At 39.5% G+C, this 23011-nt stretch overlaps 2 protein-coding genes across 2 annotated transcripts; one reads left to right on the top strand and one right to left on the bottom strand.

The window, feature by feature from the left end:
- Window positions 1–1611: 1611 nt before the first annotated feature.
- Window positions 1612–15938, top strand: LOC308388098 (lutropin-choriogonadotropic hormone receptor-like). Its single transcript, XM_080868594.1, has 11 exons — window positions 1612–2037; window positions 2367–2438; window positions 5358–5432; window positions 5684–5758; window positions 8865–8939; window positions 9224–9301; window positions 9489–9557; window positions 9893–9967; window positions 11628–11816; window positions 11981–12034; window positions 13615–15938. The coding sequence occupies exons 1-11, from the start codon at window positions 1868–1870 to the stop codon at window positions 14762–14764; spliced, it is 2082 nt and encodes a 693-aa protein (XP_080724720.1). The 5' UTR covers window positions 1612–1867; the 3' UTR covers window positions 14765–15938.
- A 355-nt stretch (window positions 15939–16293) lies between these two features.
- On the bottom strand, window positions 16294–20936 carry gtf2a1l (general transcription factor IIA, 1-like). The gene is made up of 9 exons (XM_080868487.1): window positions 20881–20936; window positions 20350–20451; window positions 20069–20189; window positions 19820–19869; window positions 18698–18791; window positions 18109–18602; window positions 17133–17366; window positions 16831–16920; window positions 16294–16730 (listed from the first exon to the last, which is right to left on the bottom strand). Exons 1-9 carry the CDS (start codon window positions 20902–20904, stop codon window positions 16623–16625), a joined length of 1317 nt encoding a protein of 438 aa, XP_080724613.1. The 5' UTR covers window positions 20905–20936; the 3' UTR covers window positions 16294–16622.
- Between the last annotated feature and the right edge of the window lie 2075 nt (window positions 20937–23011).

The raw sequence follows: 23011 nt of genomic DNA, 5'->3' as shown, positions 1-23011 counted from the left end.
TGGCTCTGCACAGTTGCTGTGGATTTGTTGGCTGTACATCCATGATGTGAATCTTCCAATCCCCACCACTTCCCAAAGGTGCTCTGTTGGATTAATATCTGTATAACTGTGGAGGTCATTTCAGTACAGTAAACTCGCTGTCATGTTTGAGAAACCAGTCTGAGATTATTTGAGCTTTGTGAGGAAGTGTGTTACTCTGCTGGAAGCAGCTATTATTAATGTGTACACTGCTGTTGTGACATAGTCAGCAACAATACTCAGGTATGTTTAAATAATGTGCAGTTGGTACTAGTGTATAGATAGATTGTTTGGTTGATTGTTTGGGCCATTAAAATTTGCACTGTGGGATACTTCACAGTTCATCATGCTACTTCTATCAGCAATCACATCATCAATAAACACCAGTAAACTGGTTCCACTACCAGCCATACATGCTCATGCCATACTTTTGTCTTCACAATGTCAGATGACGTGGTTTGGCTCAGATCGTGAGCTGTTTCTCTAATTTTTCATACTTTTGTCTTTCCCATCATTCCTTAGTTTAATTAGTCCAGTTTCCAGAACTACGCTGGCTCCAGGTCGAATCAGTGATTTCCACTTTGTCGTAAACCTTCTGTATTTCTATTCATGAAGGTGTCTGTCTTGTAGACTTTCACAGTGATACACCTGCTTCCTAAATAATGCTCGTTTTCTTATCCATGAAAACACTTCTATGCACACTGAGTGTCTTCTGTGGTCTTTTCATGTTGCTGAGCTGGTCAATACATTCATTCTTTTTAACAATGCACTTCTAAATTTCTTGCTGTCTGTCTGATAGGTTTGTTTGGGTTTTTCAGCCTAATGATGACCTCCATGACAGCCACTAACTTCTCGTTCACCCTCATATTTAAAAATACAAAAAAAAGCTATGAAATACAAGTTCATCACTTTGAATAAATTTCCAGTGTTATATCTACTTTATTTATCGAGAAATAACAAGGTGCCTTACCTGGACATGAAATTGCGTGTCAGTCAGTTTTATGAAGTCTGCACTCTGATCACATATGGATTAATTTGATTTATAATCGTCTGTGGTATCATACTGAGGAAAAACTGCAAGAACTGAGTCTTTGTGTTTAAAGAGGACAGCGTAGAACATGCTGCATGCTCCATTTCCACATTCATCATTCAAAATTCTATTAGTTTTTCCTTCCCACTGTCGCCAAATGCTCGCTCAAAGGGGGTCGTTTGATTGTGGGGGTTTCTCTGTATAATTGTACGGTCTTCACCTTTAGATGACTGCTCCTGTTATTGTATAAATGCAGATTTCTAATGTTGCAGGGGTCCAGTGGGTGTGTGTGCCTGTGTGACTGAGTGAAAAAGAGAGAGAAATCTTTTAATAATATTTTGAGTGAACACAATTTTTTTTAATTTTTAAAAGGAAGACGGAGATAAAGAAACCTTTACATTAGCCTGGCTCACAACAGAAAACCCAAACGTCATCGTCCCCGCGCTGTTATAAACGGATTAGTTCGACATGAGTGGCAGCGTGACTTCACCGCATCACTTTTAATGCTAACATTTGTCAGAGCTTTTACGATCCCCCACCCACTAAACGTCACATCTCTGTGGCTGGGGCTGTTAAACACAGTTTCTCCTGTGCTTCACTTTGTTGGCTCTTCCACGCGGACAGTAAGTCGCAATTAAAAGCGCACCTGAAGTGAGCAGTGGATCCTGAAGCTCGCTAAAAGCGCACATTATTTAGCCTTTCTTCCCTTTGTACCAGCATGAAAGTGTGCAGCGCGGTGTTTGAGCTTCAGCTGTGAGAAAATTCAGCAGAGTTTATACATATTGCTTAAATCCCGTTGTGAGTAGCCCGGTGTCACACATGGCTCTCCGGGCGGTCTGGCTCCTGTTCGCGCTGTCCTGTGTCCTGAATGCGCGCTCCTGCTGCGCTTATACCTGTCCGGCCATCTGCCGGTGCACCGCCGACTCGTTTCAGTGCAGCAAAGAGACTCAGCTGGCCTCCCGCACAGGACCAACATCCGTGCTTCGACTGTAAGTAACCCAACTTTATGCTCTAGCGTCCACGCGAGTCTAAAATCACTGTAATCCACCTGCAGAGGGTCTGTGGCGTTTCATGTGACCCCACCAGTGCCATTATACTACTTTATTAACTTTTTTCCTCTTTTTTTGAGACTTATTGGCTCTGACCTCTCACTTACTTGAATATATTCTCTTTACTGTTACTGTAATATTTCTCCAAGGACTTGTTTATAATGGGTGTAATTTTGAAGGATAACCTAAAGAGACAGTTTTGTGTTTTCTCATTTTCTTTTATACTTAGCCATATAAAATGTGGATTTAACTGCCAATGACTTTTGCAGAAGGCTCACTCATCTGCCCTTGAAAAGAGTTCCCTCTCATGCCTTCAAGGAGTTGATCAACATTACAATAATGTAAGTTTTTTTTCCCCTCTCATACAGAGGTATTATAGGTGGGCAAATTTATGTACTTTACTTAGTGAAGGACTAGAGCAGTATTAGTTCTACAGGACAATTACATCCATCGCTTTTTTCTTTTTCGTTTTACTTCAAAATTACTCAAATGCTTTTTGCTTGGAAATAAAGATAGAATAATTATGATGTGTTTAATCCTTTGATCATTTCTTTATCAGGTAATCAACAGATGTTGTCATGTTTACCGGGTTAATGGAGGCTAATTTGGAAAAAATTAACATCTTTTTGTTATTTCCTAATATAACTGCTTCACTTTGATCTGTTGTTGTTGAGTTTACTACATGTACCAAACTCATTTAAAAAATCAGCACAAGTAATTACATTCAATTTTCCCATGTAAGTTTTTTCTACATAAATACAATGTAAAATGTGTAATGTATCATTTATTTATAACATTTATTGGAGTATGATCAAATGAAAGTTTACACCAAGCACATTTTCCTTAGAGATTAAATATTTGAATAAATAAACCTTTGATTTTATATGTTTCAGTTACAATTTACTCAAAATCATTGCCTCATGTTTATTGAGAGTGAAAACTTTTGAGGGAAGAAATCAGTCTTTTCAGCAACCTCTAAACTAAAGGGTTCATTCACCACATGCTCATGTCATGTGGTCCCATGCGTATTATCCTAATGTCCTGTTTTCATCAAAGGTAGATGCTTTAGAGTAGTACAAAACAGATCCCAGTTTAGTGCAAAAGAACCATGCATCTCTTGTTCATGTCAAAGTGCATCCATCTACTATTATGCTGTAAAAATTGAATCTGAATGGGAGGAAAAACCCTTTGATGTATAAAAACAACATAAGAGCAAAAAGTACAGTTTGTATACACAAAGACGAGAGTTTTTTAACATGATCTGTAGAGACAAATCAAAGATAGCTGCTTGGCCAGCGTAAATGTAGACATGTTCTGGCGCTGGTAAAATGTAAAATAAAAATACCCAAAGGAAATAAATTTCCAAGCAACATTTATTTCAGCAATAAATCATGTAAACTTCCCAGACAGAACAAATCAAATATTCTACTAATATCCCAGCTGTAACTTGAAACCTACCTGACCAAAAGTGCAAACAAATGGCACTACAAGTATAGTCACACCCTATTTCAGAAACACTGCAATCACTTCACCTGTGTGCCATGCACTGAAGTGGCACAAACAAACACAAAAAACAATTAAAGAAGAAATCGTTTACATCTAAAAGCCTGCACACCTGGGGGGGACTTACAAAAACAAAACTACAACTAAATTTAAAAAGAAGGAGAGCTGGAGACAGTCGATAACAGCTTTAAAACAGAAAAAAGTTATCAATTTGAAAAAAAATAATGCAACATGTAATAAAAACAGTGTAAAATAAAGTGGTAAAACGTCAACTATACCTACGACACGATCAGTTTCCTCATGCACAGTAGATCCAGATCTGTATAAATTCAACCATAAAAAGTTGCACCTACAACGCTAAATAATCCAGCTCTAGAAAAAACAACCAAAATCTCTTACCACAAATCATACCCACTCACACCAGAGGGAGTTCATCCACAGGTGATAGCACAGGGTGCCCAGAAATATAAGGGGGGGTAATGAAATTTGCCAACAACAAAACAAAACAGTACACAACTAACCAAAGAAGTTTTTTATTCTAAAAAAAGAACAGCAGGTTCTAACGGGTATACTTACCTTTTCTCCAGAAGAATATTTGTTTGCTGACTGAAAAAGCTCATATATACCACCTTTACTGGTACGATCTGTCAAAGATACTCAAATGTTTATTAAAAATCATTTAACTGGGTTTAACTTGCTTTTTCCTAAAGCTGTGCATATAGGTGGGTATAGAAGAATAGAGGTTCTGATGTCTGCTACAGATGTGGGAATTTATTTCCCATCAGTCGGGGCTCAACTTGATCATATTTACAGCTAGACACTCAGTCTTAAAACCGTAGCATTATCCCGAGTTGTTCACAGACTGAGCTTTATTATTTATTTCACAACAGTCTGATGAGTAAGTAAAAAACATTTTTAGCTGCTAATGAGAGCGCTCAGTGGGTGAGCCGGCTGGTGTTGAGGGCGTTTGACTTTGCTCTGCTGCTCAGGGACAAGCCTTATCGGTCTCAGATACATAAAGTACTCGCATGTGATAGGTTCATGTTCAGTTTAACCTCCATCGCAAAATACTGTAGTCTTCAGTGATAAAATAAATTTGAGACTGAACGAAGTTAGTCGTAAAAGCTGTCAAAACCCGTGTCAAGGTGGAATGACACGAGGACCTGCTCGTCCTTTGTCACCGATGACGCATCCTTGAAATCACAGCACCACTTCATGTAGATGATCATGCGCAGAGGCCTTTTTTCCAGAGCTGTAAGCAGTAATTACAACACTATACATAATGCAATCAGGAGAGGGGATAAAAGAAAACAAATAATATGCGGTACAGATGGAGTCCTTTAATTGTTTCTCGACTAGAAATGGAAGCCGAGCAACGTTATTTTAAGAAAAGCGCAGGCTGATTACAGTAGGGCCGCAGAGTAAAACGATGATTGCAAAAGGAAGATGGAGAGCGTCTCGTAAAAAGAAGTCAGCCATCAGAAAACAAAGTGTTCAAGGACAAATCGGGAAGACTTGTTGACTTTGTTTGTCTCGGAACGCTTTTGTTTTGTCCTGCTTTTTAAAGATCTTCACTTAGTCTTCCTGGCCTAGATGCATCACTGATGTATTTCTGAAGCTCTTGGTGGTACCTCTGTTTTGCCATCAATCATCTCTGTCCCATTTCTAACGCAACAAGCACTTGTGTCACTTTGCATAACTAAAAATATTGTTAATATGTCGATGGATGTAGAGCCTTTCTTGTGTGTGCGCTACAGTGAGATCTCCCAGAGCGACTGCATCACACATATACAGACACACGCCTTCCTCTCCCTCTACAGCCTGGCACAAATGTAAGTCACACTTTACACTCCACCACATGTCCCATTCAAACACGATGAAAGCAATTACTCATTTGAGCAGCTGGTAAATGATTTGCATTTCCTTTAGGTTTCACGGGATTAGTCTGTCATTATAAAGCGACGTGTTTAATCCTTGACTTTTTGAGCAGCTGACGTATGAATGAGGGGTTTTTTTTTTTTCCATGCTTGTTTGTTGACAGCCACTGACAAGAAAATTGTGATTACTGATATGTTTCCTGTAGCTCAGTGCAGAATATCAACAGCCTGAGATTTATTGAAAAAGGCGCCTTCACTGACCTGCCCAAGCTGGAATATTTGTAAGTCGCTTGATTTTTATGTGCACATTTCATATAAACTTAGCAGGTGGTTAAATATGAACCAGACATGGGATTCATATCATTGCTGAGTTTACCTGTTAAAGTCTGTGCCTGTTTGTGTTGCAGCAAGTGATGCTCCCTCACTGTGTAATACCATAAATGCACAATTAGCAAATGGCTTAATGCTGCAAAATAGGAAGAGAGCCAATGAGATACTATAATGTTACATAAATGTTATTGATAAAAACAATTGTGATTTAGTGAGCAGAGCAACTCACAAAGAGGCAGCAGAATAATGATGTGTAGCTCTTACTTATTTCATGTTGAAAGTGATACACAAATGTTACCAAGCCTTAAATAGAAGTGACATGGGTGCTAGTTCAGGTGTGAGGACTGTTAAGATTAAGGAAGAGTGCAGTTATCAACAGTATAAATCAAATTAATGTGAATTCACAGATGACTGACTATGAAACCAACAACACCACAGATCCCATACCTAAGAATTTCATATGACTCTACAGTACTGTGAAAAAGTCTCATGCCAACCCTTTTCTTTATATTATGCTTCCAAGGAGCCAGACTGTCTTGTATTTTTTAAAGTAGTCTTGAGCAATAGTTCTACAATCATTCAAAATATTTTTTAACCAACAAAGTGATTCCCAAAGTGGCAGGCCTAAAAATATATCTATAGCCAATGAATGGTATTTGAAAGTCATGTCCTTACAAAATATGAAAAAATTCAGCAAAGCCCAGACAGAGGATCAGAGAAATGCATCTGATCCATCTACTATTCTCTCAAGCCTCATCAGAAATGGTATTAGTGAAGGAGTGGCTGTTGAGTCATTCATAAAGAAGGAGAAAAGGTTGAGATGTGCCAAATTATGCAAGAACTGGAATGAAAGTCATTTGCAACAGGTCTAATGGAGTGATGCATTCAAATTTGAAATTTCTGGTTCAGATTGTTGTCAGTATGTACATAAGAGGTCTGGAGAGAGATACAACAGCGAGTGTCTACAGCCATCTGTAAAACATGGTGGAGGCTCTGCCATGATTCTGGGCTTGCCAAAATTGATGGACTTATAAACACAGAAAAGTACGATCTGGAAAGCATTTGATTGGCAACAGCTTGATTTTTGAGCATGACGATAATCCCAAGCACACTGCCAATGCAGTAAAAGCATACCTGAACAGAGAAATACACAGTGGAACAGCATCAGTCAAGATTTGGCCTCCCCGGAGCCCGGACACCAACATGACTGAAGTAGTTTGGGATCACCTTGACAGAAAACAGAACAAAAGACAGCATCCAAAGGAGAGTTTTGAATGTCCTTTTTGAAGACTACTTAAAGAAATTACAAGAAGACAGTTCAGGGTTGAAGAATAAAGGTGGTCATACCCGATACTGACTTTCAAGCTCATTAGAACTGTGCAAACTCTGTTTTTTCCTTACATTCTGTATTTGTATGTTTGCACATGCCTCTACAATTCACTGCACCTAGAAAGAAAACGGGTGGCTCAAGACTTTGCATGGCACTGTACATTTTCTGGGTACTTTAATATAAACTTTATAGAAAGTTGAGACTATTGAATGTTGAATCCAATGGCTTAATGGCCAGGCCTTTTTTTTTGTTTTGATTTGGGGAGGGGCTGAACAGCTGCTGGTTAGATTAACACACTCATGTTTGCCTCACGATGATACTATGTTGTTCCTGTTGCAATTAGCAAAATCATAATGCCTAAATCCATGAGAAAATATCTAATAATGTTCCCTATTGACTGATCTGCACCTTCGTTGCATCCTAATTAGCACATGTTAGCCTCCAAACCAGCTTTGCTAAGATTCTGTACATGGTAAACATTGTACCTGCTAAGCATCCGGCTTGTTTGCATTGTGTATAAGCGCAGCCTTGCATACATGTAGGTAAACACCTACACACAGGTTGAAGGCTCAACCGAAGCAGAATCAACATTTGCACAACAAATAAGAAAAAAAATAATCCACTTGACCGACTGCAGACTCCTACAGAAGCACATTCACATTCACTCCTACAGGATCACAGAACAAACTAAAATAGGTTGCACAAAAAAAACAATATGTTGCGTTAACGCTGAAAATAATTCTACTGTAGACCAATTTAAAAAGTTGTGTTTCAAGGAAGGCAGGAAGAAAAGTTTGATCTTTGTTCAGTCCCGATGACTTCCAAGCAGCAGTCAAATGATTGTTTTGTTTGTCATGGTGGGTGACCAGGCTTCTGAGACATAATCCAAATATTACTGTCCGAACAGGCAACTGCAAGTCCTGTGTAAGTGCTGGCAGGTTGATAAACACAGGACTGAATTTGTATCCAGATCAGACTATTTACTGTGACAGGAAAATATTGTTATTCACAAGGCAGCACAGGATATAGAATATAAAGCTTTTCTAGCAGTATAGTGGGAAACTACACAAGCTTTGTTTGTAAATTTCAATTTATTGAGGCTATAAGCTAGGGGAGGTTGGGAGGGTAGAAAATGTTGCTGCTGTCAGTGAGAAACAGAATTATGGCTAAGAGGTGAACAAGACACTAAAATCCACTATTGACTAGGGAAGAAAATAATAGATTTGCAAAATTCAGTTTTGAGTCTTTCACTTCAACTTCTTCAATTTTATGAAATTGAAAAAGTTGCAAATACTTCTCTTTGTAAGTCTGAACATAATACAGCTGCACTGATATTAGAGCATTTGTCTATATTGTTCATACATCCCTACTTTGTAATTTTGGGTTTTTTATGATTGTGACACTTTCTTGTTACCTACAAACCACCATTATACTTGTGTTTTTTTAATCTTGAAGCTCTCATGACCTCTATTATGCTTTGCTATTACTATTCTATCCAATATAAGGTCACTGTGGAGATATTTTTCATTTATTTGGCATTCACTGCCGCAAATTAAATGCAAGGAAACTTGTCAAAGGTCATGGACAGAAAGTGATGTTTTCTAGAAGAGTCTTCTGAAATGTTGCAACTCTTCCTCCCTCCCACCCTGTCTTTTTTTTTTTTTTTTGCTTTGAAGATTTCCTCTTATCTGCTCACGATCATCTGTCTCTGCTGTTTGCCATCACAGGAGCATCTCTAACACGGGCATTGCACACTTCCCAGACTTCACAACCATCTCTTCCCTGTCGCCAAATATTATCCTGTAAGTAATCCTGTTTAAAGAAATAGTGTGTTTCCAAACTGGATTAGCGTCTTTCTGCATGCTGCAAAACCGCAGGTGCTTCACGTCATTAGCTCTGTTTGTTCTGTTTTACTTTTATTCCGTCGATATCGCGATGCCACCAACCCTGTAACAAATCCTTCAACTCTGTCACACTTCATCATACTGCTCTCTTTTTTCTTCTTCTTCTACGAATATACATATTTTTTTTCTAACTGATAATTAAACCCAACAGCCTGAGTGAGCGTTATCTTCTCTGTGTGCAGAGACATGGCAGACAACATGGAGATTGACATCATTCCTGCCAATTCCTTCCAGGGTATCACAGAGGAGTATGTTGACATGTGAGTAAGGGAACTAAAGTCCTTTTTTTCCCCCACATCAAAGCTAAAAGGAACTATTTGTTACTATTCTCTAGGAATGTTTCTTGATGCATATTTATAAGTCTCTGAAATTTCATGTTCATTTATCTGACCTTGGTGATTGGTGCTTCTGACAGCTAAATAAATTCAAACGTTGTGTCCTTGACAGGAACCTGGTTAGAAATGGCTTCAAGGAAATAAAATCGCACGCATTCAATGGGACAAAGCTCAACACGCTGTAAGCATTTTGATCATCAGTATTTAAACAAACAAAAACACCTGAGCTTGACAGTACGCTGTCGGGGAGTGCAACGTTTAGATTGAGGCCTTTCCTTTCCCCCCAGTCATGAAAACTGAATGTACCAGTGAACAAACACAATGTAAGACTAAACAAAGATTACATTCCTTTGTTTTCTTTGTCCCAGTAATGCTGAATGTTGTTGTTGATGAGATATGCGCAGGCACCCTTTTTATAAACCCAATGCTCATCACTGTCAGTGTGAAGCTGAGCAAACAAAAAGTTTTGTTTCGCTCAGTGTTGTGTGCATTATACTGTTTCTTTGTCTTTTGTAGAGTTTTGAGAGACAACTGGTATCTCCGTAACATTCAAGAAGATGCCTTTGAAGGAGCCACAGGTCCAACTGTTCTGTAAGTAATTTGAGTTCATGAAACTCCCCACAAGTGGATTGGTAGTGACAGTTCCACACAAAATTATCTCCATAGACTGCAGCTCATCTCAGCCTGAAAGTGTCTTTCAGTGCATTGTTTTGATGTCTTGTTTTAATATATATCAATTCAGCTTTATTTATATGGTGCCCAATCACAACAATAGTCGCTTTATATGGTTGGGTAAAGACCCTACTGTACTTTAATAGAAAGAAAACTCCAAGAATCAGACAACCCCCTATTAGCAAGCACTTGGTGACAGTGGGAAGGAAAAACTCCTTGTTAACAGGAAGAAAGCTTCAGCAGAACCAGGCTCAGGGAGGGGCAGTCAACTGTTTCAGATGTTTGGGGTAAGCCCAGGAAGACAAGACAGGGTCACTTGATCCAGTCCTTTCTATATGAAAACTTTAAGCCTAATCTTGAAAGCAGAGGGGGCGTCTGTCTCCCAAATCCAAACTGGGAGATGGTTTCACAGAAGAGGGCCCTGAAAGCTGAAGGCTCTGCCTCCCATTCTAGCAGTCAGGGAGAAGCGCTCTGTTCGAGTGACATAGTGCTATGACATCTTTAAAAATAAATCACAATATTAATATCACCACTTTTACTTTATTTTCAGTCATTTTTTTAAGACATGATTAAGCAGAGAAGTAGCAATTTAGCATGCAATCCATTTATGTTTAATGTTGCTATTCATCATTACATGGCTGAATTGATGTATTTTATACACTGTTTTGCAGTTTAAGCTGCAAGTTGCAACTGGATGTACAGCAATCATGTGCAAAGAAGTCCCCTCTCCCTGTGAAAAATACTGAAATTGCATAAAAACCTCAAAAATTGCACTTGAGTTAGTGTATTTACTTTTCAATGCTGTGTTCAATCAACAGAATTAAAGAGAGTTAAAGTGATTATATTTCAGCTAGGTCACAAAGCGAGATTGATATTCATAACAGTGCTTATTTTATTGTATAAACATTAGGGTAGTGACAGTCTGTCTGTGTAAACAACCAACAAGGCAGGCAGGACTGCTGAATACTGATTAGCAAGCAAATAGCTCAATCTGCGGTGCATGCAGCTTGCAAGGTCTCTGATTGCAACCAACTCTGTGGTTGATGTTTAAAAAAAAGAACTTTCTTTTGAGTAATTTTTGGATCTTTTGGGTTCTATAGATGTAATAAATATTTGGGTAAAGGTAATGCAGTCAAATGAATGACGGGAAGGAGATCCTGAATGTCTTTTTGCTAAAGATAAAAATGTATTCAGACAGTAATTGCAACCTCTATTCTCATAAAGTTGCTTTCTCGTGAAAGCGCATCTCTTCAGAGGCAGCATGATTTACTCGTTGGCTGATAAATATGAAAATGAATTAGGGCTTTGTTGCCACAGTCTCCAGAACTCTGTGAACACCTGTCGATGATTCAGTGAATTTGCCAGAAAGCATGTCTTCCACTGTCTACATCAACAAACGGCTTCTCTTGGATCGAGTTGCTTTGTAGCCCTCGGCAGAGTTTAAATGACCCATGAAAGACAACGAGACAGACGAAAGCTTTTCTAGTGCCTGCAAGTAGTTCAATGAATTTTAATCATAGTTGTTTTACTAATCATCGTTGAAATGTATGTCTGCATTCTCTCCGTGTTTGCCTTTCAGGGATGTTTCCTCCACGGCTCTGAGGTCTCTCCCCCCTAATGGATTGAGGCAGGTTAAATTTCTGAAAGCCAGCCATGCCTATGCTCTAAAGAGCCTCCCTCCACTGGAAAGTCTAGCTGAACTGCTGGAAGCGGAGCTCACGTACCCGAGCCACTGCTGCGCCTTCCACACATGGCGGCGGAAACAAAGGTAACCGACAGATGCTCCCAGAGATTCAACAAATCCATTCACATCTGCATAAACAGTCGAAAGCTCTGTCCAGTGAATACAGATCATCAGTAGGTGGATCATTTGCACTTGAGTTTGTTGATATTTTGAGGGGTTTAACCATTTTATTCCTTTCTCTTCTTTAGGGAAAGTGCCTTAAAGAACTTGACCAAGTTTTGTGATCTGATGAATACAGAAATGTAAGTTTTTCCCTAGTCACTTAGAAAGTCTCCATTTTGTGTCTTAAACCTTGATCTTACTGGTTGCTACACATTTTGTATGTGAAGATGCTCCCTTAATATGCCAGGAGCCCAATTAAGCCAGTGTGCTTTATTTTTTTTTTTTTTTTTAAAAACAGTCCAAGTCTGGGAAGAAGAACAACAGCAACAGCTTGCTTCGGTTCTCCCAGAAATGTCCCAATTATACAGTTGGTGGTCAGAGGTTTACAGGCACTCATGGGTGAATACAGCATAGAATAAAATAGAAAAATAGCCCTTTGTCATTGTACAACAAAATTTTGGGTTTTTTTGTTCTTTTTGTTTTTAGAATCGAATATGATGGTTGTTTTGGACTTTTTCTTTCAACCGTTCCTTTTCCAAGGTTAAATGATTCTACAGCATACATATTTAATGACTTAAAAAAAAATAATAATTTGGTGCACAAGTTTGAGCATTTGAGAAAATCCAAAATAAATTAAAAAGGGTCAAAAGTACACACACACACACACACACACACACACACACACACACACACACACACACACACACCTAAATCTTTAAACAAGTGTTGCCGATTGTAAAACAATGTCTTTTAACCTGACGAGGCTAATTAACTTATTGTTAGTAATCATGATCGACTCCAACTGGTCATTTTTCTTTGCCAGCATAAAAATAATTTGACAGCACTCTATAGATTGACCAATACTGAGAACAAGTTATTCAGATGGATCACTGTTTTGCCAAAGTCTGGAAGAAAATCCAAAATGTCACCCTCAAATGAAAGGATGTTCAGAAACAACTCAGAAACCAACAAGGCTCAGGCCGACCATGAACTTGAACCTCCGGAAACAGTGGAAAAACACTGGAAAACCAGTGTCACTCTCCACAATCAAGCAAGTTTCACATCACCACAAACACAAAGTGTGTCGAACAAGACAAAATCAGCACTTTCAAGGTTGGCTGAAATTTGTAGCCAAATGCCTTCTAGACAGGTTTGTAATCAGATGGGACTATCTGTCCACAATGACAAGACGTATGTTTGAGTACTAAAGGTGAAGGTTTCAAACCTAAGAACACCGCAGTAACTGTCAAACATGGTGATTGTAGCATCACACTCTGGAGCCATTCCGCATCCCTTCAAATCAACAGCTAGATGGTTGAAACATGGACAGAATTGGGTATCCCAACAGGACAACAATCCCAAACACACATCAAAACAGGTTTTTGAATCGATAAAACAGGCTAACGATACATTTCTGAAATGGCATTCCCAAAGCCCTGACCACAGCCCTATTGAAAATATGTGGACTATGCTTAAAAGACAGACAGCTATTATTTCGGGTGTATGTATATACACTCTGGGTGGATTAGAGGAAATCCTAAATAGATTCAAACCTGTCATTAAAGATGTATGCTGTTCAATCATTCCACTCTGGAATCACCATGATATTCACACCCACGATGAGTGTATGTAAACTTCTGATCCCAACTGTACCACGCGTACTGTCTCTACTGTCTGTTATTCTAGGATTTTGATGCTAATTTTAACGTGTATTCTTCAGAGATCCGACTGCTGATGACACGAGTCTTATCAATGGCATCAACTTTCAGTATCAAGACCTGGAATTTGACTGTCTTAGCAACCCTTTTGTCAAATGCTCCCCAAAGCCAGATGCTTTTAATCCTTGCGAGGACCTACTGGGCTTTTCCTTCCTGCGCTGTCTCACCTGGATCATTACGGTTTTCGCTGTGGCCGGTAACCTGGCTGTTTTGGTCATCCTGCTAATTGGCCACCATAAGCTCACAGTCTCCAGATTTCTCATGTGTAATCTGGCCTTCGCCGACCTGTGCATGGGGCTTTATCTCATCCTAATTGCCTTCATGGACTACCATTCCCGTCATGAGTACTACAATCACGCCACAGACTGGCAGACCGGTCCTGGATGTGGCATAGCAGGGTTTCTGACTGTGTTTGCCAGCGAGCTATCGGTATACACGTTGACTGTGATTAGTCTTGAACGATGGCATACCATTACCAATGCCATGCATGTCAACAAGAGGCTGCGCATGCATCATGTCACAGCCATAATGGTAGGAGGCTGGGCTTTCTCTCTGCTGGTTGCCCTGCTCCCTCTTGTGGGGGTCAGTAGTTACAGCAAAGTGAGCATCTGTCTGCCCATGGATATCAACACACTCGGCGCTCAGGTTTATGTGGTGGCTGTGCTCATTCTCAATGTTGTTGCTTTCCTGGTGGTTTGTTACTGTTACATATGCATGTATCTCAGTGTTCACAACCCAGAGCACTCCACCCGGCGTGGAGACACCAAGATTGCCAAGCGCATGGCTGTGCTCATTTTCACTGACTTTCTCTGCATGGCACCGATCTCTTTCTTCGCCATCTCTGCAGCCCTGCATATGCCCCTCATAACTGTGTCTCACTCGAAAATCCTGCTCATTCTCTTCTATCCTATCAACTCCCTCTGCAATCCTTTCTTGTACACCATCTTCACACAAGCTTTCAGGAAAGACGTGCGTCTGCTGCTGAGTCGCTGTGGCTGCTGCAATTCCCACGCTGACTTCTACAGGTCACAGACTCTGGGTTCACACCTGACTTGTACCCAGAAAATGTCCAAAAGAGAACCTCACTCACTCGGCTTTTATGCCTATCACATCAAGATGAAGGGCTGCTTTCTAAATAAGGGAACCACATGACCAACCACATACACAACTGCGTAATGCACTGAAAGGCAACATCTGCCGCCTTACTAAAAATGTAGCATTTCTTCATAATGTAGATCTCATGAAAAGATTGTCAGTTGTGTGCATGGCAAGCGTCAGATCAAATTTGATCGTGTTTAGTTTGCAAACTAAAAACTGCATCAGACAAACGTAACAGGTGCCGCATCCTTCATTTCTGCAAATGTATTATGGTACATTAAAGAAGACAGATGGAGCACGGATGGCAAAATAAGCTAATTTATTTTTATTAAAGCTACTCTATATTTAATTATATTAAAAATGAAAAATATTTATTGTTTGCTTTCTATAAGACTGAGGTTTCAAGTTATTAGAAAGTAATTAAATGAAGACTGATTTTGTCAGAGATGAGTTTTGGTGCCACCTTTTGGTTTGTTGTACTCAGGACAGATTTGGATTGGAAAGTTAAAAGACTGCACACATGCAGGAGCAACTCAGTTGAACCTAGAGCCAAGACCAAATAAATGGTACTTATATTTAACCTCCTAAGACCCGAACTCTTCCACTGCATACATTTTTAATTTCTCTTTGATATTTGGGCATATTGGGACCCGATGAATGTAAAAACAAAAGAATTACCAGATTTTTCTTTTAACCTTATTTTTGTTTTTAAGAAAAGAGCCAAATATGAGGATATTCGTTTAAAACTTCGATAGAACAGTAGCAGTATAATGTCCTCGTAAGTGGATATCAGGCCCCTGTAGAGCAAAATTCAGTAATTTGGTCTAAATAACCCAAAATGTGATGTCCACATATGTGGACGCCAGGTCCTAGGAGGTTAATACGTAAAATTATTTTACAATTGTTTAAATCATGTGTGCTTTTCTAAAATCTTTTTCATTTTTTCTTGATTTAGCAACAACTGTTAGGCCTACTAGTCAAGAATATTAAATGTCAGATCACCTTTTCTGTTCATGTTTTAAGAAAACTTGAATGTTTCTTAATCTGGCTTTTATGACTGAATCAATCAATGGTACACAAATGTGTTTTTGTTATAATCATTGCAAACTTTCCTGTATATTTTTTCCACTTTGTATTTCTTTCTGATATTTTACATGATTTAAAAAGGAAAGAAAATAAATAAATACTGGACTTGTCTTTTTTTAACCACTACTGTGAATTTTAACCACTTCATGTTAGATTGTAAGAGTATGGGCTTTGTAATATATGCCTATGAGCAATCTTTTCTCTGAGTCTGGGGAAGGAAAAAAAAAAAAAAAAAAAAAAAAGAACACAGGTCTTCCAAAATTCTGTTTCCTCATCTTGTTGTACATAATCTGTTGTTAATTTAAAAAAATACAATTGCTTAAAAAAAAAATAATAATAATAATTAATAATAATAATAATAATAATAATAATAATAATAATAATAATAATAATAATAATAAATGTGTCACAGGCTTTGAAGTGGTTTTCACAGAAAGAAGAGGGCTCATTAAACGCAGCACCACAGTACAGGTCAGTATATTTGGAGCATAATTAAAGAGACGTGAAAATTGAAAATCAAACAGCACGTTTGTTATCCTCAAACAATCATTGGAGGTCAAATAAAAGGTTTACTCTGCTTGTAAAGAATATTTTCACAAAGTGCAATACAACATAAATCCATGCTGTTTGACTCAGTAAACAGTATTTATAAGGAATGCTTTATGCAACTGGATGATATAAGTGACTTGTAGCATTGCTCTGATGATTATCTGGCACAGTAGTCACAAACTGCTCTGTGAGCCACATTACTACAACTAAGAATTTTAAATTCATTTTTAAATGATAGTTTCTCTTTCCCTGATCTGTTCAGGGGGACTAAGGTTCATTACCACTCTGCTTCCCCAACTGCTTTCGAAAACACGTAGTCCCTGCCGCCGTAGCACATCACTCCGTCCTTCAGGTGAAACTTCCAACGGTTCTTACTGCGGTGAATCTGCAAATGCAAAAGCAGTGAGTACAATATTCAGTTAAAATTCAGCAGTGGGCTTTGATGAGGTGAAAATAATGGCTAATAAAAAGACAGCAGTTCTTACTTTGTCATACTGGCAAACAATGACATTGTCAGTGTCAAAAAGGTCAGGGATGTCTTGCTCAATCACATCGTCACCTGAATTCAGAGGGTCCTAATCAACAGAGTGCGGAATGGAGGAAACAAATAGTCAAGTTATGCAATCAAGATATGCTCTTCGGAAAACCACCTGCAAAAATATAACTGAAAAATGTAATTTTAGGGAGAAATGCACGAATCTACTGGAGCTCTCCAAAGAAAGTTTTCTTTTAATGGAAAGAAATAAGCCATGACTCATGAAAATGCATTTCAAACTCACTCTCTCACCTCCTCCTCTATGTTAGCGAGTTCATCTGCACCTTCACCGTCGCTGCTGGAGGAGATGCTGTTGCCATCACTGCTTTCATTTCCTTCCTGCAGGGCCTTCATGGCCTCTGCATTGATTATACCCAGAAAGTCATTCTCTTCCAGGGGAACCTCCTCTTCCTCCTCGAGGTCAGAGTTGCCTGCTGGCCCATCGAGCTGAACGATGTCTGAGAACTGGCTGTAGCCCAGATCCAACTGAGAATGAATTGCAAGAAGAAACATCACAGTTGTGAATTCGGAGAAATCAAGCTTATAAAAGGGAGCAACTGTCCTAATAAAATGACTATTGCTTCAGTAATTTAATATCAGAAACATAAAATGTCTCAAATTGACAGCACAGCAATCTGTGTTGTACCGCTAATGAATTTAAGATACGAATGCAGACTACGTTGATGATTTAGAAGCTTTGGGGAGAGGCTGATAAACTTGATGCTACCTGAATCCAGATGTTAAAATACAAGGTAAACCATTATTTCAAATTAAGGAAAATGGCACTCCAAAATCTGTCTTTTAAAAGTTCAAAATATTGATCTACCAGAAAAACATTTTTTGAGTCTCTCTTGTGGGTCAAGCATCCTAAATACTACAACTGTTACAGCCCTCTCCAGCTTACAAATAGCTATATCTTAAACTTTTCACTACTTTATTAAATCACTTAAAGTGCTCCTAAGAGTCTGATATTTTGTACACATTCCCCCCTTTTTGATTTCATGTGGCAGTACTTTGTGCCAGCCCATTAAATGTTACATAAAAACAGCATAAAGCTGCAGCTGTAGTCAAGCCTATATGCCTTATCCAGCATACAGAGTGATGAGTGCATTTCCCAAAATGTAGAACTACTCTTTAGACAATACACATCCACACTTCAATGACCTGATCTTTTCTATGCCTTAAAGTGATATTTGCTATATTAGACTGAGAATTCTTTCCAAATTACCCCAAGAGTCGCTTCAGACTGGCTGTCAGACTCCACAGGAGCTAGCTTCCTTGCCCATTCTGCTTTTTCTCTCTCCTCCTCAATAACTTCTTTCAGGATGTCATCAATGTCTCTGCTCTGAGCCATCTGTGCCAGAGCTTCCTCTCTTCTGATCTGGTAGTCTAATAACTGAGTGCAAGGTGAGGCGGTCGTGCTGAGGTTGGGTTGTGGATTTGGCTCATTTTCTTCCTGTGGGAAATCTGGCTCTGTAGACTGCAGGGGAAGGCTGCCCTCCTTACTGGAGGGTAAAATGGTCTTTGGCTGTGTGACAGACTGAGCTGGAACAGAGGATGTTTCTACCTCGTGGGGAGCAATAGGATTTGGTGGGACTGCAGTGGGCTGGGGGGCAGAAGCCTCCCTCCATTCAGTGACTTTCTGCATGGCTTGGGTTGCAGGCTGCTGACCCACTGGGGCCTGCGTAACCACAACAGGAACATTGACCTTGTAAAGTTGACCTTAGTGAGGTGATACAAAAGAGTGAAATGTTATTTTGAGAAGCCTGGCCAGGCTGGAAATAAAAACTGATTTAAGCTGTAAAGTCATTCCATACCAGAGGCTGTTTGTAGAGTGACTCCTGCTGGTATCTGCACGGGGTAAGCCAATCCAGCAGGGAGGGAAAAGGTAGCAAGTGTCTCTGAATTGTTCTGAAATAAAACATTATGTTGTGAGGAAAATACAAGACTAAGTATATTAAATAGCAGCTTTTGTACAATCACCTCCAAAATATAGACTTAATAATTATACACTGCGAGTCTTATCTCTTGAAGTAACTAACGAATACTGAGGTTTGCCTCATTATAAAACCACCTGCAGTTGTGGTCAAAAGTTTACCAACACTCATCATGGGCATAAATATAGTAATTCAGGGCTTTCAGTGATTTCTATGAACTGTTTTTTTTCCAGGTTAGATGATTGAACAGCAGGGTCACACACACAGGGTCCAGCAAAACAGTCCCAGAGCATGATACCACCACCACGCTTGACAGCTCACATGGAGTTCTTCCTATCTGACTGTGACAGTTTGGGTCTTCTTTCAGGCCTTGGAAAAGTAGTGATGCATCCAGGTAACTTGTATTTGCGTACAGTTGTTTGAACTGATGATCTTGGAATCTGAGGTTGTTGAGAAACAGCTCCAGGAGACCTTCAGACTTTCCCCATCTTGTGTAAATCTACAGTTCTCTTTTTTAGATCTTTACCGAGTTCCTTGGACTTTTCTGAGAATTTGTCAGTGAAGTGGAAATCATTTCAATACTCGAAAAGAGGAACTGTGATAACTAATGAGAAGGGTTTTTTTTGGTTTTCAAATTTAGACATAAAAATCAAAGAATTCAGCTTAAGAAAAATAACAATTCAATCATTACAATTTAGATACATTACATTAATAGAACTTTACTATGAAACACCAAACATGTCATCCAAATGAGAAAACTATATTCAGAGGCTGTCAAACTAAAAAATTTTTAGGGTGTGTCTGCAGAATCATGTTATAAAAGGTGGAGATAGGCAGCGGAAGAACAAACTAAATATTGGTGCCAGTATGATTGCCTTCTTTCATGGTGCAAGATAAGACCTTGGAGGACTGCCTTTCTGAGTGCCTTTCAAGTCATGTGCATCCCTCATGCAAGTAATTATTACACGTTATGGAGGTGATGTAAATCTCAATCACACTTGCCTTGACCGGGAAGCTGCGGATATTTTGATTTCCAGGGATGACAACTGAGGCTGAAAGAAATATTACCAAAAAAGTGAGTAATTTTGGCTATTGTGTACATATTAGTACAAAAAGCCATTCAAATTAAATTTATTGACCTTTGTCTTCATTTAAGATCCCCCCGTAATATTCAAGGCACAAAGCTTGCAGCTGTATTAATTACAAGAAGAGTTAAGGTGCTTCTTTTGTTGGTGAGCAATTTAAGCTTACCCGTGAGCTCTTGATCACTCTGAGTGTAGCTGGCAGGAAGCTGGAGCACAAAGTTGGATGGGTTGGCGTTTTTCCTTAAGCCTTCCATTGCTTTTGACTGCATCACTTTTGACTCCCAGAGCTGAACAGCAGAAGACACAGCAGTATGTCTTCCAGGTATGGTGCACACTCCCTCACTAGATGGATTAACTTTGCTGTCACTGACAACTTGAGTCAAGAGTGCATTATATTTATGCTTTTAGGAAAAATAGCAGTAGTAGTGTAGGGTTATTTAAACTCACATGTCTTAAATCATCCAGGACGCGGTCTTCAACTCCTTCATCCAAGAAGAGCTCTCTCACGCTGTCAATCACGTCATCGATTATGGACAAGTAGAGCTTGGCCTGAAGTTGTTTACGAAAGAGCAAGTCAGAAGGTGTCGGTGGCTAAAAATCCTTCACAGAAACTAGTTGTTATGAAAACATCCATAACAAGTCAAAAACGATTGTTTTCTGTGCCTCAATGCTGGAAAATATAGACCCGAGGTGGTTTTCTAAGGATATCAACGCCACTCTTCAATCCGGGTGACATAAACAGGCGAGATAAATCTGCCATTTGCCATAACAAACGCACTATTGCACATCTTACTGAGCATCCCTGCAGATATAGTCAAGTAAAAATAAAATAAAATAGTAAAACAATATTATGAGCAGGCTTCTTATTGGACAAAAACCTAGCTGATCTTAACTGCCTTTTGTTTGTTGAGCGCATTAATCTAACTCACAGTTCGCGATCAGTTCGACCCGATTAACTAAAACGTTTCCGTTTCTTACCACTGGGCCTGTGTCGGTCAGCATCCTTGGAGAATGACTGGGGAACTTTCACACTAGACTTCTACCCATTTGGAAACATAATAGACAATTAACTGTGATTAAGTCGCATTGTTTTACACGAGGCATACACGCGCAGGTGACCGCAATCAGCATCAGGCGCGCAGACAGGTGCGTTAGCACGTGAGGTTTCTTTTTTGTTTTTCCCAGGAGGGGAAAGTGATTGATTTAAAATGTGATTTCAGGTTCTTGCTTCAAACAAGATGAAGGTTCAGGGCTTCCTAAGTGCACTTGTCATATTAGAGGTTTATTTCAGTGGAGGTTTGGGTTGAGGGGCTGGTGGCTGCTGGACCTCAAATAGCATGTTTTATGGCAACAACTCTAAAATCTGAGCACACAAGTCCTGTGATCTAAGATTAAATGGGAGAGGTGACTTAACTTGTCAGCAGTCCCTTAAATATCCCTGTCCAGCACTAATAACCTCTTCTTTCTCTAGTTTCCTGGTTACTTTCAGTAGAAAAGTTACACAGCTGGCACAGTGCTGGGAAATCAGTGCACTTTTCCTGATCCCAGGAGTGCACAATGCCGGTAGTTAAAAATATTCCACCCATTACAAAACACTGTTTGAACTTGGTGTTCAATAGATTCAGAGCAGCAGCGGGAGCCGTGACCCCTGCTTCTTGCAAGTTGTCTGTTTTGGCGATGCTGGGACTCTTTCAACACTGTTGGTTGACAGCTCTGATGAGGATGAGAGCGATGCAGCTGAAAAGCAGCAACACGAGACACCCTTGTGGATACTGCAGTTGCTGGAAGTAAACAGGCGGTTTAGCTGTCACTTCACTACAAAGCTACTGTGGACTCGCATAGAGCCCTCACCTGAACTGGAAGAAAATAAAGGCCCTGTTTCCACATTGATATGAGGCAGTGCTGCATTAGCTCTCCGATGAGCTTTTTTTATTTTTATTTTTTTTAACCTTAGACAAAGAAAGTATGGGGTAATTTAAACTTGAGACTGGATTTATTCAGTGGAAAACCTTTATTCAGGCAGGCCGTGTTGTGACGGTTAAACAATGCTCAGTTGGTACTAAGGGATCCAAAGTGTGCCAATGAAATAAAAACATACCATGACACCACAAACACCTCCTCTGCACCCATGCAGACTCCTCAGACCATGCAAAGTTTTTCCAATCTTCTGTTGAACCTGTGAAAATTGCACTCTCAACTTCCTGTCCTTAGCTGACAGGAGTAGTACCTGGAATGGTCTTCTGCGGTCATCCACTAATTGCAAGGAGCTTGGTAGTTTGATCTGTGGCTGATCCAGTGTGAGATACTTAAGCCCAAGTTGTTCTCCACATGTTCATCAGCATGTGAATGAGCTTAATAATATAAAGTGCTTTGAAGCACAGGCAAAGTAGAAAAGCACAGTTTAAGATCCAGTCCATTCACCATTCTTCTGCACATCTTGGTTGTAAATAGTCGTTAATTTAGATGCTGTTGCCTTCTTATCAAAGAATGGGGCAATTCTTCCTTGACCTGTGGTATCAACAAACCATATTGACCCAGGGAACTGCCACTCACTTTTTTAGACCATTTTCTATGAACTCCAGAGATGGTTTTATAGAAAAATCTCACTAGATCAGCGGTTTGTGAACTATTCAGAGCAGCTCGTCTGGCACCAACAACCGTACCACATTCAAAGTCACATAAATCACCTTGCTTAGTGTGAACATGCCTCAGCACACGGAGTTGCTGTCATGCGATTGGCTTAGACATTTGGATTAAGGAGTTGAACAATTGTACCTAACAAAGAGAGTGTATATTTTAAGACTATACTTAAGAGTTATGATGTGTTGCTGAAGGGCAGTAAAACTCATTTTACAGATTTAAGAAGAACACGTTTTCTTTTAAAGAGGGAGAGACTTAATAGATTGCATGTTGAGGCATTGGTTGAGAATGACTCATAAACACAGATGCCCTTATAAAACATACTGCATAATAAAACACCAGCAGTGTAGTGAAACAATACTGAAACTTACTGACTTCTCTGTCTGTACCGGCGTTCTGAGCAACTTCATGCAGCTGCCTGCAGCAGTTTATCATGGCCTACAAATCATACGTCTCAGCAAAAGCCTGC

The sequence above is a fragment of the Rhamphochromis sp. 'chilingali' genome (genome assembly GCF_963969265.1).
Source record: "Rhamphochromis sp. 'chilingali' genome assembly, chromosome: 20".
Taxonomy (NCBI): domain Eukaryota; kingdom Metazoa; phylum Chordata; class Actinopteri; order Cichliformes; family Cichlidae; genus Rhamphochromis; species Rhamphochromis sp. 'chilingali'.
Note: the sequence above shows the minus strand (reverse complement) of the source record. Positions and strands in the feature narration are given on the sequence as shown.

Bases quoted from the DNA above. Each gene is read 5' to 3' on its own strand.
- LOC308388098 (XM_080868594.1), top strand. From the start codon at position 1,868: ATGGCTCTCCGGGCGGTCTGGCTCCTGTTCGCGCTGTCCTGTGTCCTG. The intron at 9,558-9,892 runs GTAAGCATTTTG...TGTCTTTTGTAG, and splicing joins GGGACAAAGCTCAACACGCT to AGTTTTGAGAGACAACTGGT. The intron at 12,035-13,614 runs GTAAGTTTTTCC...TGTATTCTTCAG, and splicing joins GATCTGATGAATACAGAAAT to AGATCCGACTGCTGATGACA.
- gtf2a1l (XM_080868487.1), bottom strand. From the start codon at position 20,904: ATGCTGACCGACACAGGCCCAGTG. The intron at 18,603-18,697 runs GTATGGAATGAC...CACCTCACTAAG, and splicing joins CACTCTACAAACAGCCTCTG to GTCAACTTTACAAGGTCAAT. The intron at 17,367-18,108 runs GTAATTTGGAAA...ATTCATTCTCAG, and splicing joins AGTCTGAAGCGACTCTTGGG to TTGGATCTGGGCTACAGCCA.